The sequence below is a fragment of the Pinus tabuliformis genome, chromosome 1_2 (assembly GCF_031772625.1).
Source record: "Pinus tabuliformis cultivar Carrire ecotype Pingquan chromosome 1_2, CPIR1, whole genome shotgun sequence".
NCBI lineage: Eukaryota > Viridiplantae > Streptophyta > Pinopsida > Pinales > Pinaceae > Pinus > Pinus tabuliformis.
The window spans coordinates 283824762-283842671 of NC_142298.1; the positions used below are offsets into that span (position 1 = coordinate 283824762).

At 41.5% G+C, this 17910-nt stretch overlaps 1 protein-coding gene across 1 annotated transcript in view; it reads left to right on the forward strand.

Annotated features, from left to right (window-relative positions):
• LOC149205435 (SNF2 domain-containing protein / helicase domain-containing protein / HNH endonuclease domain-containing protein) overlaps positions 1-17910 on the forward strand; it is a 460346-nt gene that overhangs the window by 65795 nt on the left and 376641 nt on the right. The window contains exon 2 of the mRNA XM_089397405.1: positions 1136-1495. Coding sequence (XP_089253531.1) covers positions 1136-1495 — 360 coding nt within the window. The remainder of the gene's footprint in view (positions 1-1135; positions 1496-17910) is intronic.

The window sequence follows — 17910 nt, forward strand, 5'->3', positions numbered from 1 at the left end:
ACCTTTTGAAATGCTCCAAATCCATGAATTCCTGGGAATTTATTTTTTTGACTGAAAAGTTGGAAAAGAAACCATGAAAATTCAAAACATGGGGCCGCTCACTGGCAAACAAGTATATACTGGGTGAAAATGTTTTGGAATGGTTGGCAATTGCTGCTCTGCAATAGAACTTCAGCTCAAAATGGTTTAGCTTAAAACAGCTGGAATTTTTTTCCAAAATGTCCTATGCTATGGAGTTTGACATACATATTTCAGGGTTCCTAAAAGCAGTTTGGGAAGGTGTCTAGGATGTTGTAATTCAAGGACAGAGATGAACTGACATGTTTCTATGGTTTGAAGGATTGAAAACTTTTCAGTGGGACAATCTTCACGGAAATTTTATAGTCTGCAGGGCCCTATATGGTCCAGGTTTGGGGTCATGATGCAGTGAAAAATCATTCCCCACCCCACGTGGAGGAAATATTTCAGAACAAGGTCTGAGATATCTGAGATCTGAGGCAGACGTGAAGTTTTTTGTTACCTCTCTTGAGTCTTGAATAATACGCAATGTTTCTGGAGGAAATGAACAAAACAAAGTGCAAAATTCAAAGATGTCTCACGTACAGTGTTCTAGATGTTTGAATGTCAGAATGAGGTGCAAGGGATATGTTTCTGCAGCTTGAAAGTGGTGATTTGCTTCATCTGAAACTTGAATGTCAGCCTATGCAGAACATTTCTTCCATTTTCTAGTGTTTCCTTCTAATAGTATGAGTTAGTATTTAACAGGCCACATTTAATCTTTATGGTAGGATAGCTATATTAATCGCCAAATTGTTATTTGCCTAGTCTTGTAAAGACATGGAAACATTTACAATGTCTTCCTTAAGGAACATTGTTATCATACTCTTGCTTTACGTGTAGACACTGGAGAAATTGGTATTTTGGATGCTGTCATATTTAAATTTATGATGGTATATTTATAAGGTGTTTTGTTAGGACCAACAGATAACATACTTCATGTTTGAGGAGCCTTCAAATCTGCAATACAAATATAGTTTATTTCTATTCTGTATGTGCTCTTAGGATAAAGTACTTTAGTAGCATTGTCTGAATTTATGTCAATCATAAGCTAATATGACATGTAATGGTTGACCAGGTGAGTCGAATTCGATGTGTTGATTCTGAAGAAAACAGGAGTAATCCTATCTATTCATTGAAGGACTATGAGATAGTGCTTAAAGCTCTTAAAAAGTTGCCTGGCATTCAATTGCAACAGATTCCTTGGACCACTCTTGCTGTCATTCGTCAATCTGCACATTCATCTTCCAACAAGGAATGGGCACCAACCTTACCAGATCATTTGTCTGATGATGAAGTTGATCGTCTCCTACAAAAATTACCTAGAAAGTTGAAAGAAGAACTTTTGCCATTTCAGTGGGATGGTGTAAGGTTTGGTTTACGAAGAGGTGGCAGGTGTCTCATTGCAGATGAAATGGGCGTTGGGAAAACAGTACAGGTTTGTTTTGCTGTTCCTCCCCTCTCATACCCACTATTGAAAGTAAATCCACTGAAAGCTAATAGTTTAGAAACAACATTGTGACAAAGTTAATCAAGCAACAATATGTGTACACAACATAAATGAATAAAGACAAGGACAGAACATTCTCAACATTTTCCCTTGGGACATAGGAAATGCCATTGAAAGGCTTTTATTCCAAGTTTCAACTCATAGTCTTATGTAGAGATATATACATGTGATCAGTAGATATGGAGGTTTGACGCACAATATTCTATGATGTTGTCTCCACTTGTGACGATAACTCAATTCAAAATTGGGTGGTTCTTTATACATAGAGGAACTAAAATAACGGTGATTGGGGAGAACATCTATTCATCCAACCAGTGAGGAGGTCCTAACTGTTAATTTTCTAATACCGGATCAAATTTGATATTCTCAGCAATTTATTTTATACCCAAAAAATTATATTCACCCCAGCAAATTGATTTTTTCTGAAAAACTGCAGAATAAAAATTACAGTGGCACCTAACTTTAAATAATTGGTGTGGAAATTCAATAGAAAATCAGTCACAAAACACAACAGAAATTCGCCCAATAAATTCTCCTTCACTTTTTTATTACTTTCAAGAAAATTAGGGCTCCCCTAACAGGGAAAATGACCCTCAAAGAATGTACAGAAAATACAGCACAATAGAACTTGGCTTTTCACCACCCTGAAGAATTCGGCCCACTGGAAATTCTTGGCCTGCACCTGCAAATTTGACCTCCTTCTCCTCAACTTGTACAATCCCTTGAACACTAGAGAAATTCATCCTCCTTTGCTTGCATAAACCTGGCTGGAAAAACTCAGCCCCTGACAAATTTCGGCCTTGTTTCTCCACACCATCCTTGAATCCTTCTTCTGAAATCACCTTGCTGCACACCTTTATTTTCTCTTCAGTCTCTCTTTGAGAAGACCCCTCTCCCAAGCATTCATTGTGTCTTCCTCTCCCTAAGCTTCTTTTATAATTTTCATTAAGCCAAATCACTAACCTTAATCTCCGAAGTGATGAGTTGGAAGGATTAGATCTTAAGCCTCACTTGAGATCAAAAGTAGAGACGAGATCTAATTCACCAAAATGAATTAATTTAATTTTTCATTAGAAACCTTAGCTGAATAGCCAACATTAATTAATTAATTAATTAATGTGCTTTTTCCTTAGTTAAACTTAGGAAAGAAATCATAAAAGTCACTAGTTCATATGCAAGTACCTAAAGAGGCTTTTGAACATTTTCTACACGCCTGAAACCTAGCTTATGTAGAAGCACTTGTCCGAGCTATCAACATCAACACTTCCTCCTAGCAAGGAAGGTATTCTGCACCACTCTCAACTTATCTCTGTAGAAAACAAACTTCCCCTTCTTCAGGGGCTTAGTGAGAATATTTCTAACTTGCTCATTTGTGGAGATATATTGGAGCTTTACAACTCCTATTTGGACCTTGTCCTTGATGAGATGATACATGATTTCTATGTTCTTGGACTTGTCATGAAACACTGGAATCTCAAAAAGCTTGATGCAATTCTGATTGTCATAGTGAATCATCGTCAGATCCAATTGATTTGAAAATGGGGCACTTATGCTTCTTGTCTAACTTACAAGAACCTCTCCCACTTCCAAAGCGTAAATATGCCCAAGTCTTTATGATTAACCAATGCGGAATTAAATATGTGCTTGACAATATATGTGTATGCTTATCTCTGTTTTAGAACTGTTTATGTGCTTTTAAAATTCTGTTATTTATGTTGATACAACATATATATATATATATATATATATATATATATATATATATATATATATATAACAGTAAACAATGCAACAATAGAACAACACATAAGACAACAATTTAATTAGGAGTTCACCCAAAACTCTTGGGCTACATCTCCGTGAGCTCTAGTCAACTCAACTAGGTTCTTTGGGATTATGGCAAGGTCCTTTTTACAAGCTCATGGCTCAGCACCACTGTTTTACACAGAAACAATGGGTTTAGACACCATTTTATCCTTGACTCATGAAGCTCTCGGCTTTCTGGCTCTCGGCTCTGGCTTTGGCTCTTGGCTCTGGCTCTTGGCTCTAGCTCCGGCTCTTCGGCTCTGGCTTCTTTGGCTCTGGCTTTGGCTTTCTGCAACCTTCAGCTCTTTGGCTTTTCACTTGACCTCCAAGTGACCCCAAAGACTCCCTCAGCTGCTCTGCGCAGTAGCTTTTCGCTCCCTCTCTGTTCTCTGCCCTCTGCTTCCTCTCAATCGAGCTCTCTGCCTCCTTTGAGGTACTTTTCCGGCTTTTTGGCTTCCTTGGCCGTTTCTCTACGATTCATTATCCCTCTGTGGCTTCTCTGCTCCCTGTCGGTTAGACTGGCCATCTGGCTCTACGGCTCCGTGGCTGCAAAATGCATCATTGCCTGTAAAAACGCCTGCTTCAGCGTGGCATGATGATCAGGAGCGGTTACAGAAGGAATCGCGGCCGTTTCATAGGCAGAAACCCGAAAATGGGGAAATTGCATTATACAAAGATTTCTGGAAAATACACTATCGGACCCATATTTCGGACGTGAAATTCCGTTCAATCACCCCTAAAGTCCCTCTCGGGTCCGCCAGTAGGCAATGTATCCCATCGCGTAGGCATATTGGGTAAAATCCCAATTACACGGGAAATCATTGAAAAACCCGTTAAAATCCTTTTTATCGGACTTCAAAATTTATCGCATCCGCCCTAATATCGCATTAGGTCCGCCTTGGGTTGCTCTCATAGCTCCATCGTCGATCTACTGATCTCTGATCCAACTGTCCATATGCAATTTCGGGCGGCTTAATGGTAGGGAGGTTACCCGACCGAAAAGGCGGTTTTCCTCTTTCCTCTGCCAAGCCACGCGTCGTTCATTCTGTGGGATCGGGCGGAGCCAGCCTAAAACCGCTTTCCGCCTAAGGCCCGCCCGAAATTCTGTCTTTATAGAACTCAAATTCTATGGAATCGGGCTTTTAAATCCCTTCGGGTCTGGCTTTATCGCTTCGGCGCCTTTCCTTTGTATTTCGGTTTTTACACCGAAACGCGCTTTTACACAGGAAAGTCCCTTTATGGTGGAACTCAAATGTTATAAATCCGCGTTGATAAATCCGTCGGGTCTGGCATATTATCGCCCCTTTATATCGCTAAGACGCAATGTTGCGATGCAATATATCGCAATCGCAAGTCGCATCGGCTCGAGGGTCCGTCCCTTGTCTTAGGCCATCGCTAATACCGATTCGCCGATCCGATCATCGGCAATCGGCATATCGCATGATCGCAATCGCCGAGTCCAGGGTCCCGATATCGCATGTGGGCCTGTCTTCGACCCGATTGATCGGATCGGCTGATCGGGGTTTCTTCCGCCTCTGCTTAAGTCCGGCCTTTGCCTTTTTCCGATGCGATTTCCCTTTTTAAGGTTTTTTTTTGTCATTTTTAGGGGATTTTGCTTCTTTTTTCAAAGAAACAGGCCATCTTTTCTATGCGATAACTTTTGCATCCTAAGTCCGTTTTAGCCCATTCAACTTGCAGTAGATTCAGAATGAAAAGATCTCTGCCATGGGGCCATTTGCAGGAACTTCCTTGGACTTTCATTTTCCTCTATGAGGAACACTTAGACTTAGGAGTCTATCCAAAATCCATTTTGGATCATGCCTTCCCACTAAAAGAACTTTTGGTCTCCAAAAGATTGATATACTAACCTGAATAGTACCTAAGAGTAACAACACCCTCTTCTTTCAGCCTCCATACACTTGCCTTGCATAGTGCCTCTGAACCAAAGTCTCTGACCACTTCCCTTCCTGGATGGGCTGGTCTTCCTGGGAAGAATTGTCTTCCTCCTTGCCTTCCTGCAGAACTTCTGCTGAAATGGTCATAGAAGGTGGTTTGAACTTCTTTGCCTTGATCATTGATCCAAGGTGGCTCAAACAAATGTGAAGTACATCTGCTCCACAAAACTTTCATTTGTACCTGTTTGAAAAGCTGTCAACAACAACTATTAACAACAACAGAAATACAAACAACAACTGGATGGCCTAAACTCCTGCTTCAACAAAAGAAACAGATTTCACCTTTGGTGAACACCTCCATGTCTTACATCTACATACAAATGATGGACTAGATAACAAGCCCACAAAACATGCCTTTAAAACAAATGACCCTTCAAGTCAAGCATGTAGAAAAAGACCATTAGGACTCTTTTTCAAAAGATGAAACACTTCATCATCACATGCATGTCAAAGCAATCAACCCTGCAAGTTAATTACACATACATGTTCAAATACAAGGACAACATCAACATCCCTGTGTTCATGCACAACATTCTCATGCATGCATTTCATCCTTCAACTTTCACTGAAGTTGAAATGAAATATAATGTTGCAACAACAAAGTGAGTCTCCTTCTCAACTTCTCCATTCACCTACTTGGTAAAATCCTGCAACTTGCATCTCCATTAACAAGGAAATGCAAATAGATGCATCAATAGACATGCAACCTTAATTGGATAAGAACTCTAACCATTTCTTACCAATCCCTTTCAAAGGTACTACCTTTGTCTGCACATCAGCATCAACATGTGAATCATCCTGAGACACATCAGTCATGGAATCTTCCTTTCCATTTCTGCCATGTTTTCTTTCCACTTTCTTCAGCTTAGGTGGAAGCATTGTTGGATTCAGTGTCCAACATTTTGCAGCAAGATGTCCTTGCTTATGGCAGTAAGTGCACTGCATGTGCATCCTCTTGACAACATGATTTGCCTTGTCCAATGGACCTTTGGCTTCTTGTTTCTTTTCCTTCTTCTGCTTCCTGTATGTTGCCATTCTCTTCCAACATCTAGAAACATTATGGTTATCCAAACCATAAAAGGAACAAGCAATTCTTTTCCCATATCTATGTGGAAATTTATCATGCTTTGCAAAATCAAAAGGAAGATGATTAGAACCAGATTTATACCTTTCTCTTTCACCTTTATGGCCTTCTTGAGGGGGTGAATCAAATGAAGAAGTGACTCCCTTTGGAACACCATCAATCTCTTCAAGGCTGTCAGAGTTTCCACAACTCTCTGGTTCAAGTGTGTGCTTCTGAACACCTGCATCCTGCAAATGATGTTTCAAGCTATTGCATCCTTTTGAATACAATCTTCACACTCTGCAATGCAACTCCTTCTTGGAGCTGTTTCAATGGCCTTCATGGCAACTTTGGAAACCTTTCCATAAGACTGCCCATATTCAAGACCCAAATACTTAGGCCTTTCCCCAACTATTATTGGTTCAATAATACCTTGTGCATGCTTTCCCAAGCCCTTTCCTTCATAGCCAATCTTGGACATTAGCTTGGAACCTATGCCTCTAGTATGTTTTTCAAAAGAACCAATATAAGCATTCTTAGAGGAATTTGAAGACAAACTGGAATGGTTTACCTCTTCTTCAAGCTGATACTTGACTAATGCTTCTTGGGCAACAAAGCGCTGTGTTTCCAACTCATGCATCTTTCTCAGGTTCATATTTGCAATATGAAGTTGCCTCTCCATTTCCTGCAATATGTCAGAAAGCAACTGTGTCTCTTTCTTCATGGAATTCAACTGCTCTCTAAGTATGCTGCTCTTTCTTCCATCCTCATACATTTCTCTCACCATATCCATCATGGTGGACAAGTCTTGCTTCATGTCTTCATCAAAGAGTCTTGTGATGAAGAAAGAAGAATTTGAGGACTCACTTGTAGAAGTAGTCATTATGCCAATGAACAAAAGAATTTCAAACAAGATTAACAAAGAGCTTATTTAAGCAACCTTTTGCAACAAACCTCTTGTGCTTCAAGGATTGCCTTGAGGTCCTTTGGGATAGAAGAATGCCTTCAACCCTTTTTCCTTCTTGTCCTTCCTGGACTGAGCTATCAATAGCTTTCCCTTCACCTCTGCAAACTCAGACAATAGTTAGTCTGCAAAACAAGCACACAATCAACCTTTGACTGTTTAAACACCTCTCAGACAAGCAATCTTTGCTCTGTCAATCAAGCATTCTGATGTAACCCTCTTTGAAGGTGTGTTTAATCAATCTTCAACTCTGATACCACCTGATCTGAAAATGGGGCACTTAGGCTTCTTGTCTAACTTACAAGAACCTCTCCCACTTCCAAAGCTTAAATATGCCCAAGTCTTTATGATTAACCAATGCGGAATTAAATATGTGCTTGACAATATAGGTGTATGCTTATGTCTGTTTTAGAACTGTTTATGTGCTTTTAAAATTCTGTTATTTATGTTGATACAACATATATATATATATATATATATATATATATATAGTAAACAATGCAGCAATAGAACAACACATAAGACAACAATTTAATTAGGAGTTCACCCAAAACTCTTGGGCTACATCTCTGTGAGCTCTAGTCAACTCAACTAGGCTCTCTGGGATTATGGCAAGGTCCTTTTTACAAGCTCTTGGCTCAACTCCACTGTTTTACACAGAAACAATGGGTTTAGACACCATTTTATCCCTAGCTCTTGAAGCTTTCGGTTTTCTGGCTCTGGCTCTCGGCTCTGGCTTTGGCTCTTCTGTTGCTCTGCGCAGTAGCTTTTTGCTCCCTCTTTGCTCTCTGCCCTTCGATTCCTCTCAATCGAGCTCTCTGCCTCCTTTGAGGTACTTTTTCGGCTTTTTTTGGCTTCCCTGGCCGTTTCTCTACGATTCATTATCCCTCTGCAGCTCTGCGGCTTCTTTGCTCCCTATCAGTTAGACTGGCCATCTAGCTCTGTGGCTCCGTGGCTACAAAATGCATCATTGCCTGTAAAAACGCCTAGTTCAGCGTGGCATGATGATCAAGAGCGGTTACAGAAGGAATCGGGGCCGTTTCATAGGCAAAAACCCGAAAATGGGGAAAATTGCATTACACAGAGATTTCCAGAAAATACACTATTAGATGCGTATTTCAGACGTGAAATTCCATTCAATCGCCCCTAAAATCCCTCTTGCGTCTGCCATTAGGCAGTATATCACATCACGTAGGCATCTTGGGTAAAATTCCAATTACACGGGAAATCACTAAAAAACCTGTTAAAATCCTTTTTTATCGGACTTCAAAATTTATCGCATCCGCCCTAATATCGCATCGGATCCGCCTTGGGTCACTTTCACAGCTCCACTGTTGATCTACGGGATCTCCGATCCAACGGTCCATATGCAATTTCGAGTGGCTTAATGGTAGGGAGGTTACCTGCCCGAAAAGGCGGTTTTCCTCTCTCCTCCGCCAAGCCATGCGTCGTTCATTCTGTGGGATCGGCCGAGCCAGCCTAAAACTGCTTTCCACCTAAGGCCCGTCCGAAATTCTGCCTTTACGGAACTCAAATTCTATGGAATCGGGCTTTTAAATCCCTTCGGGTTCGGCTTTATCACTTCGGCGCCTTTCCTTTGCATTTCGGTTTTTACACCAAAACGCGCTTTTACACAGGAAAGTCCCTTTATGGCGGAACTCAAATGTTATAAATCTGCGATGATAAATCCGTCGGGTTCGGCATATTATTGCCCCTTTATGTTGCTGCGACGCGACATTGCGATGCGATATATCGCATCGCAAGTCGCATCGGCCCAGGGGTCCGTCCCTTGTCTCTGAGCATCGCCGATACCGATTCGCCGATCCGATCATCGGCAATCGGCGTATCGCATGATCGCAATCGCCAAGTCCAGGGTCCCGATATCACATGCAGGCCTGTCTCCAACCCGATTGATCGGATCGGTCGATCGGGGTTTCTTTCGCCTTCGCTTAAGTCCGGCCTTTGCCTTTTTCCGATGCGATTTCCCTTTTTAAGGGTTTTTTTTGCCATTTTTAGGGGATTTTGCCTCTTTTTTCAAAGAAACAGGGCATCTTCTTTATGCGATAACTTCTGCATCCTAAGTCCGTTTTAGCCCATTCAACTTGCAGTAGATTCAGAATGAAAAGATCTCTGCCATGGGGCTATTTCTAGGAACTTCCTTGGACTTTAATTTTCCTCTGTGAGGAATACTTAGACTTAGGAGTCTATCCAAAATCCATTTTGGATCACCAATTCAAGATCAAATAACCCTGTGAGCATCTGAAGCTAACAAAGTTCGTTCTTCAGGTTAAATACTCCAGAAGACTTGGAATATAAAGATCTCCATCGAGATACAAGAATATATATTAAAATGTATGAATAAGAATATGATACAAATGAGAGTGAGGGGCCTACTTATATACTAGGCAGTGCCTCTTCATGGAGAGTCATGTCTCATTTAGACATGCCTCTTCAACCTAATTACTAATTAACTAGTCATTATTTATGATTGTTACCATTTACATTATTTTCTATATATTTTATTCATAACAACATCTTGTGAAGCCAAATGGCCTTACAACTTGCCAAACTTGTTGCCATGTAACCCAACCTTCGCTGAAGTAATTTCCATTGAACTTTGCTTCTTGCAGAACCATGGGATCATTACTGATCCCAAACTAAACAACACCTAGAGGTGCTTTTCTTGTCCAATGCACTACCAACCTAGTCAAAGTTTGTATAGCCCATTAAATGCGCTCCACCACTCTGGACATATCTAAGCTGATACTCCATTGTACCTCATAGATACTTGAGCACATGCTTTGTTGCCACCCAATGAACCCTTCTCAGCTCCACCATAAACTAGTGTAGTGTGTTCACAACAAAGCATATATTTGGCGTAGCGTTGACTAGATATGTTAGAGAAACTATCACCTGCCTATACAATGTGGGATCCACCAACTTCGACTCACAAGCATTTAGCTTGCTCAAGTTGGTAATTGGGCTTGCTATGTTGATAACTTGTCTCTCACATGCTTGTCTATTTATATAGAGCTCTAATGTTGAGTGGAGACCCATCAAGGGGCACCTCATCACAAGAAACCCCCTCACTTATGAAGCCTACATCACAACTCAACATTAGACTAGAATTGTTTACCCCACTGTTGGGTGAAAAACCCCAATCAATAAACAATTCAAACCCACTCTATAAAAAATAGATCACTCCATCCTAGAGCATAATGTGAGCATCATGGGCCAATCTCCCCTAGCCAAATTAGCATGGCCCCATAGGAGAAAGACTGCCCCTGGGCCATTCACCCCTAGCCAAATCAACATGGCCCCATGGGTGAATGTATCATTCTCTCCTAGTCAAATCAGCATGACCCCATGGGAGAATGTCTGCCTGATGCTACAAAAACATCAACACTCCCTCTCAACGAGGGAGACATTCGGCATCATGCCAAGCTTGTCTTTGAAGTATATAAACCCCCCCTAGACAGAGTCTTGGTGAGACTGTCATCAATCTGCTCGTTTGTGGATATATACTAGAGCTTCACGGCTCCCTTCTGCACCATGTCTAAGATGAAGTGATATTTGATCTCAATGTGCTTTGACCTGTCATAAAATACTATATTCTCTGAAAGCATGACACAACTTTGATTATCACAATATATCATTGTCGTCAATAGCCTTGCAAGTAGCTTCGAAATCCACACTAATTCCTGACTTGCGGCACTGGTTGCGATCAATGTTGCACGAAGCGGGAGCGAAGCGGAAGCGCGGAGCGCGGAAGCGTCATTTTCCAAAAATCTAGGAAGCGAAGCGTCCGCGGAAGCGTCTGCTATATATATATATTTTTTTTTATATTTTTTTGCATTTATACTCAAAACAAACATCCCAAATACCAAATTAATTGTAGAAGACATGAAAACATGCATATTTTTGCATAAATCAAGATAGATATGGCATCCATGATTCCATTGTAGTTACTAGTATCATACTAGTACTAAATTTAGCATCATGCCAGGGAGTAATTAATAATTATGGTGCAGAAAGTTTGTATTTCTTTAGAGATTTTATTTGTTGCTTATTCAAACTTGCATGGCTAGGTCATGCGAAGAACAAAAGTTGGGATGAAGGAGTATCAATTGGAAAGCACGTTCTTGCACTATGTGTATATGTTTGGTGGTTGTAGGCGTTGCTCCTATACTTGCATCTGTGCAACGGGGGAGAATAGGTCATTATCCTTGTCATAACTGTCACCTCTTGTAGTTGTTGAGTAATTCAATACTAAAATTTCAGTAAATTTTGTTGACTATTTTAACGAATTATGTGGTGTCTTCTTCTTTGTTAGAATGTCAAGCCATGAACGCATGTAGTCCCAAATGGGCCACTTCTTTATTTTTGTCTTGTACATTATTTGTCTGATGATTTAAACACGTGGTTGATGAATGTATGCTTATTATGATTTAATGTACTTTACTAAGTGGTCCTTGTTCAAGTCCTTGGTTCAATGCTTTTGTCCACTTTAAATAAGGAAACTATTTGTTCACACAAGTTCAGAGGTTGCTTGTATTCTTTTATTGGTTGTCTAGATTAAGAAGTGCAAAAGCAATTCCAATAGCTATTCTAAAAATGAGAAGAAAATATTTGTAATATTCCCGCTCGAGAATTTCCCAAAACGACCACGAATTTTCTGAGTTTTCAATGAGTCCTTTCAGTGAGAGTTTTTTGTCAAACATGTCATGAACCTTCTGCTGCAAGTGTGATTTGAATAATTTCATTTTCAAATAGTGGGACACCATAAATTAGTGCAACTCTAATGATGGTTCCAACCGCAGTGAGTGGTAACAAGCAACTTAGGAGAGATGAACATCACATGACAGCATATAAAATTAAATATCAGTCCATCTCTCTGAGTTTGTAAGATTTAGTTCACCGAGGAGTTTCACAAACAGTTTGTAGGCAGTGTACTGTAGGTATCTCTTTTACAACTTAGCATAAGGTCATGAACAGTGATAAACATACAAGAGAGGAGTGTTTGAGAAATGCTGATATCCACTTCATATTAAATTTAAATGCATGCCCATCTCTAATACATACACTTCAGCAATAAAAGGAGGACTGAGATTCAAAATACCAGTGAATAATAGAAGATGTGACAGCTGTAGATGTATGTACAGGGCCAGAAAATCAACAGAAAGACAAATTAAGCTTCAGCAGAGGTTAAAACATGTATTCTTCCCTCAAAGTGCCAAAATACCACCAGTCCACTCATGTACAATGCTGAGATAACTCGTGATTCTTCTAGCAGAGAAACCATTTACAATTTCACCTTCAAATGCCTTGGTACACTTAGCAATAGACACACAGGTTCAGCCACTAAGAAAGGGAAATTCGGCCTTCTGTAAATCAGTAATTCAACCTCTTCATTTAATTCTGAAAATTGTGCTCAGCCCACCACTGAAATGAATTTGGCCTCTTGCGGAAAGTCGTCCTCCCCACAAATTGACCCCCTGGAAAGCATACAATTCGGCCTCCACTTCAGAACTTGACCTTAGGTGAATTAGAGGAAATCAGCCCACAAAAAGATAACTCGGCCCCTTCAGGAATAGAGTAACTCAGCCCTGGAATCATCAATTCGGATCAGCTGATGGAATGGTTAGACCCCGAAACATCCCCAGTAATTCAGCCTCTTTTCCAACAATTGTTCCTGCATTTATAATAATCTTTTACTCAGCAATTTTCCCTTCAACTCAAAGGTTGCGTCCGGGTTGCGTCGGGGTTGCGTGCGGGTTGCGTGCGCTTCCGGGCGGGTTGCGTGGCGCAACCGGATGCCAGAACCGCCCTCCGAAGCGCGGATCCGGGCTACCGCCACCTAAAAACCAGGAATCGGCTTTAAAAAACGGAACCGCGCCACCTTCAATCTGGAATCGCGCTTCGCCAAGGGATTCCGAAACGATTCCGCACGGGTCGCGGTTCCGGGTTAGGATCCGGGGGGGGGCGATTCCTGCAACCCTGGTTGCGATATACTTCGCTTCTGCTATACTAAGTGCGACAAAAGTTTGCTTCATGCTAAACCAGGATATCATAGATAATCCCAAGCTGAAGTAATAACCCGTGGTGCTCTTTCTATCCACTACACTTCGGACCCAGTCATAATCGGTATATCCTTGCACTCTCACTTCACCACTTTGTTGATTTCTGGTAGTGTCGCGTGTCGCATGTGCTCTAAGTCTCAAAATTTGTAGGGAGGTTTAGGCACATGCATTCTCCAATACCCAGAAATCGTTTTGGGAAATTCCACCCGAAGGCAGTTTTATTAAAATAATTAATTATTTTTAATGGGACCCTAAGTCTAAACTTAGGAAATTAAAATAATTAAAGGGTATTAATCTAATGTGGGTGAAACTTCTAGAAGAAGACGAGGATCAAACCAAAATGATCTAAGCCTTTGATTAGAAGTTAATTTGGGTTGTTGGTTGTCCAATAGAAAGATATAAGAAGAGGCTTGAGGGGCACTTGGAGAACACATCGAGAGAATTTAGAAGATCGAATTTCGGAAGCAGAGCAGTTGCCGGTGAGAAATTCGAAGTGAGCTTTTGTAGTGAGGGGCACAAATAGTTCCGGTTGGAGATTTCTCTTGATCCGGGAATACGCAGCAGAGGAGGGAGAGAGAGATTTGAGAGAGGCAGCACAGAACCAGAAGAGGTTGACGTAGGGTCACACAGAGCCTTGAGGAAGTCCGAAAATTTGCTGGGGAGATCAATTTCTATAGATGGAAGCCGGGGTGTGAGACTAGGAGAGCATAAGTCAGAATCTCAGAGGCAAATCGATTGCGAGAGGAGTGACGCAGACCCCAGACAGTGTGACGCAGGGTTGACGCAATAACTATGTAGAGGCAGCCAGGGGCTGTTCATTTAGTGGCTGGATCAAGCAATATCTCCAGTGATAGTGTGAGGTAATCTCACTTATCTCTCTGTTAGTGATATTCTCTGTATTGGAGAGCCAACAGGGAATTCAGAGATTGTATTCAGAAAATACTATTGCTTAATAATACAAACCCTCAACTGCTGCACCGGTTTTCCCACACTGGGGTTTTCCAGGGACATTTGTCCAAAAATAATTGTGTTGATGTGTTGTGTATTTCTTTCTTGTTCAGTTTCTTGTTTCCACATTTTATTTAAATGGTGAAGGTTGTAGTGTATTAGTTTCGGTGTTTACTGTTGATTTGTGGTAGCATCGGATGTGCTCTAGCCATGAAATTTGGTGGAGAGGTTGGGGCACATGAGATCTCCAATACCCAGAATGGGTTTGGGCAGATTCTAAACAGTTTGGGAGATATTAAAATAATTAATATTTTTAATGGAGTCCCTAAGTCTAAACGAGAAAATAAAATATTAATGTGTATTAATATAAAACTGTGTTAGAATGGTCCAAAAGTCATGGATCAAGCCAGATCTAATCTTAGCCATTGATTAGGGACTTAATCTCGACCGTTGATTTGTCAACGAGAAAAGTATAAGAGGAGGCTTGAGGGTCACTTGGAGAACATACCAGAGTGATCAATCATTCTATTCTCTAGAGCCGGGTTTGTTAAGAGAGATAGAATTAGTGATCGGAGTTGCACTGAGGGGCATTGAGTACAGAGAGACAGAGAAGTAGAGATAGGGTCGGGAGAGCAGCGTAGGAGTCAGAGAGAGTGACGCAGTAGCAGCCAGGGCTCACACAAGGCTACACAGAGGCAGCTGGGAGCTGCGCAGTGCTTCAGAGAGGCTAGCATTGCTGACGCAGAGGGCCAGAAGGTTGATGCAGGGCCTCCTGAGGCTGACGCAGGCCCATTTAGGGTGACGTAGGGTTAGCGCTAGGCAGAGAGAGGCTGATGCAGTCCAGAAAGGCAGATGCTGGGGTTTCTGGGGCAGATTGGAGCTAAGGAGTTGTCGGAAGGTTTATCCGGGACATTTGTCTCAGACTGAGAGGTACTACTGGCAAGGAAATTCTTTGTTGGGTAAGCCAGATTTGGCACTCAAATTGTACTTTGAATTGCTTAATAAGAAAACCCTTAGATAGCTGCACTGGTTTTCCCGCATTAGGTTTTTCCGGGGACATTGGTCAAAAAATAATGGTGTCATTTGGTGTGATTGTTTCTGTTTCCCTCAGTTGTTGATCTGTAATATGTTGAGCATGCACTAGTGTTTATTTTCAGTATTTACATTGTAAATAACTTGTTAAGTAACGAAATAAGTAGGTAGGAATAAATCAGTAAAGTGCATGGAGGGTTTCTAATTGATAGACTTAGAAACTTCAACATTTACAGTAGGAAACATTAAATAATTTTGTTCAGTAATTAACAAATAGAAGAAACATAATCAGTTGCTGCAATAGAAATTTAGCCATTCAAATTTTCACATGGTATTAGAGTTGTAGGTGAAACAAGAGAGCAGTGTCGAAAGAGCCCAACGTTAAAGGAAGAAGGGAAGTCAAAGTGTTGCATAGGCAGCGAATTGAATCCCTATAGGGATTGCACACTTCAGGCCAGGAAGGCAAGATTTTCGTGGTAAATCTCTCTCTGAGTGAGTCGACAGAGAGGTAGGATTTCCAGATCGAAATTTGTCAGTGACAAAGGGAGCAACGCAGCAGTAGCTTCAGCGAAGAGGGGTTTCTGGTGGGACGCAGTTTTCTGCAGGCAGTTGCTGGGCAGAAAGATGTCAGAAGGAAGAAGAGAGACACTTGAGGGAATTTCTTCCTCAGAGAATTCCTAGCTAGGGAATTCGAATTCTCATTTGTTGAGCAACAACAGGAGAGAGGAGGTCATTCGACTTTTTCGATTGGCAGAGATGGCAGCCAGTGGATTGAGAGATCAGGATAGGTTGGATGGTGCATCCAACTATGTGATCTGGAAGGCAAGGATGTCGTGCCTTCTAGATGAGCATTTTCTCAAGATCTACGTTGATAGCATGGTAGTTGAGCCCGCGGATCCAGATTCGCTCAAGAAGTTCAAGGGAGAAATGGTGAAGACCAAGAGAATGATCCTCGACGGAGTGAAGGATCATATAGTCTGTCACATCGCTGGCAGAGACACTACCAAGGAGATGTGGGATGCTTTATCGACACTATATCAGGGATTTTTCGAGCAAGGAAAGATGTACTTGGAGCAGAAGATGAGATCTATGCAGATGCAGAAGGGGGAACACATTGATCCGTTCCTCACTAAGCTTCAGGAGACCCGAGATGAGCTGGAAGCTGTGGGGTCAACACCTCAAGGTTCCGAGATGGTAAGATTGGCCCTGAATTTAGTTTCTGAGGATTGGCAAGTTTTTGTCCAGAGCATCCTGGGCAGGGCGACTTTGCCAAACTAGGATGGAATGTGGGCAACTCTTAAGCAAGAGGAGCTGAGGAGAGACTTGGTCAAATGTAAACTTGACGGAAGCACCAGTAGTGGGTCGAAGCCCAAGGAGGAGGAAGAGAATGTAGCCTTCGCATCGAAGGGGCAACAGGAGTAGCGGAGAAAGAAGAAGGACGTTTAGAAGATTAAATGCTTTAGGTGTGGTGAATTTGGTCACTACGTAACACAATATCCTCTTAGGAAGAAGGACAAAGATGAGAAGCATGATCCGAATGTTGCAGCCACGAAGGTTGAGGATGAGGAGTTCGCCATGACAACCTAGGCATCTCTAAGAGGGAGGTGGGGAGATCTAGAGCTGTAGTTCGAAAGGACTACAGCTGGGCAGGGTTCTTGAGGAGTCCATCTCTCGGATCAATTCCTTGCTACAAGAGTCGAGATCAGAAGTAGCAGGATGGACTAGTGTCAGTTGGTGTAGAGGAGTGCCAGAGTGACAGTTGCAGTGGCTAGGAGCACCAGAGATTGAGCAACGCAGAGCTAGAGTTGACAACAATGCAGTTGGCACAGAGTAGAGTCAGCAGTAGCGCAGAGGCTTCAGAGGGTCAGTGTAGAGACTAGTAGCAGTCAGAACTCCAACAATGAGATGCATCATACTGAACACTTGTTCAATAATTTGGGATGCTTTTCTGTTGCTGATGTAGTAGCAACAACATTTGGAGAAGGTTGCAGTGCAAATGTAGTGTTGGCAATGGCAATGCCAACAACAACACCAATGTAGAATTGAGAGGGAGTTGCAGTACGAATGCAGTGTTGACAGTTGCAGGGTTAGCAGCAGTACAAATGCAACATTTGCGCAGTAGTTGGTGGACAGGATGTCAGATGTCAATGACGTAGAAGGAGATGTTACAAAATAGAGTGATGCTTCATCAAGGTGCATTGCTAGAGCATATTCTTCGCTAAGAGGGAGTGTTGATTTCTAGTAGCAGCGGATGTGCTCTAAGTCTCAAAATTTGCAGGGAGGCTTAGACACATGCATTATCCAATACTGAGAAATCGTTTTAGGAAATTCCACACGGAGACAATTTTATTAAAATAATTAATTATTTTTAATGGGACCCTAAGTCTAAACTTAGGAAATTAAAATAATTAAAGGGTATTAATCTAATTGTGGGTGAAACTTCTAGAAGAAGACGAGGATCAAGCCAAAATGATCTAAGCCATTGATTAGAAGTT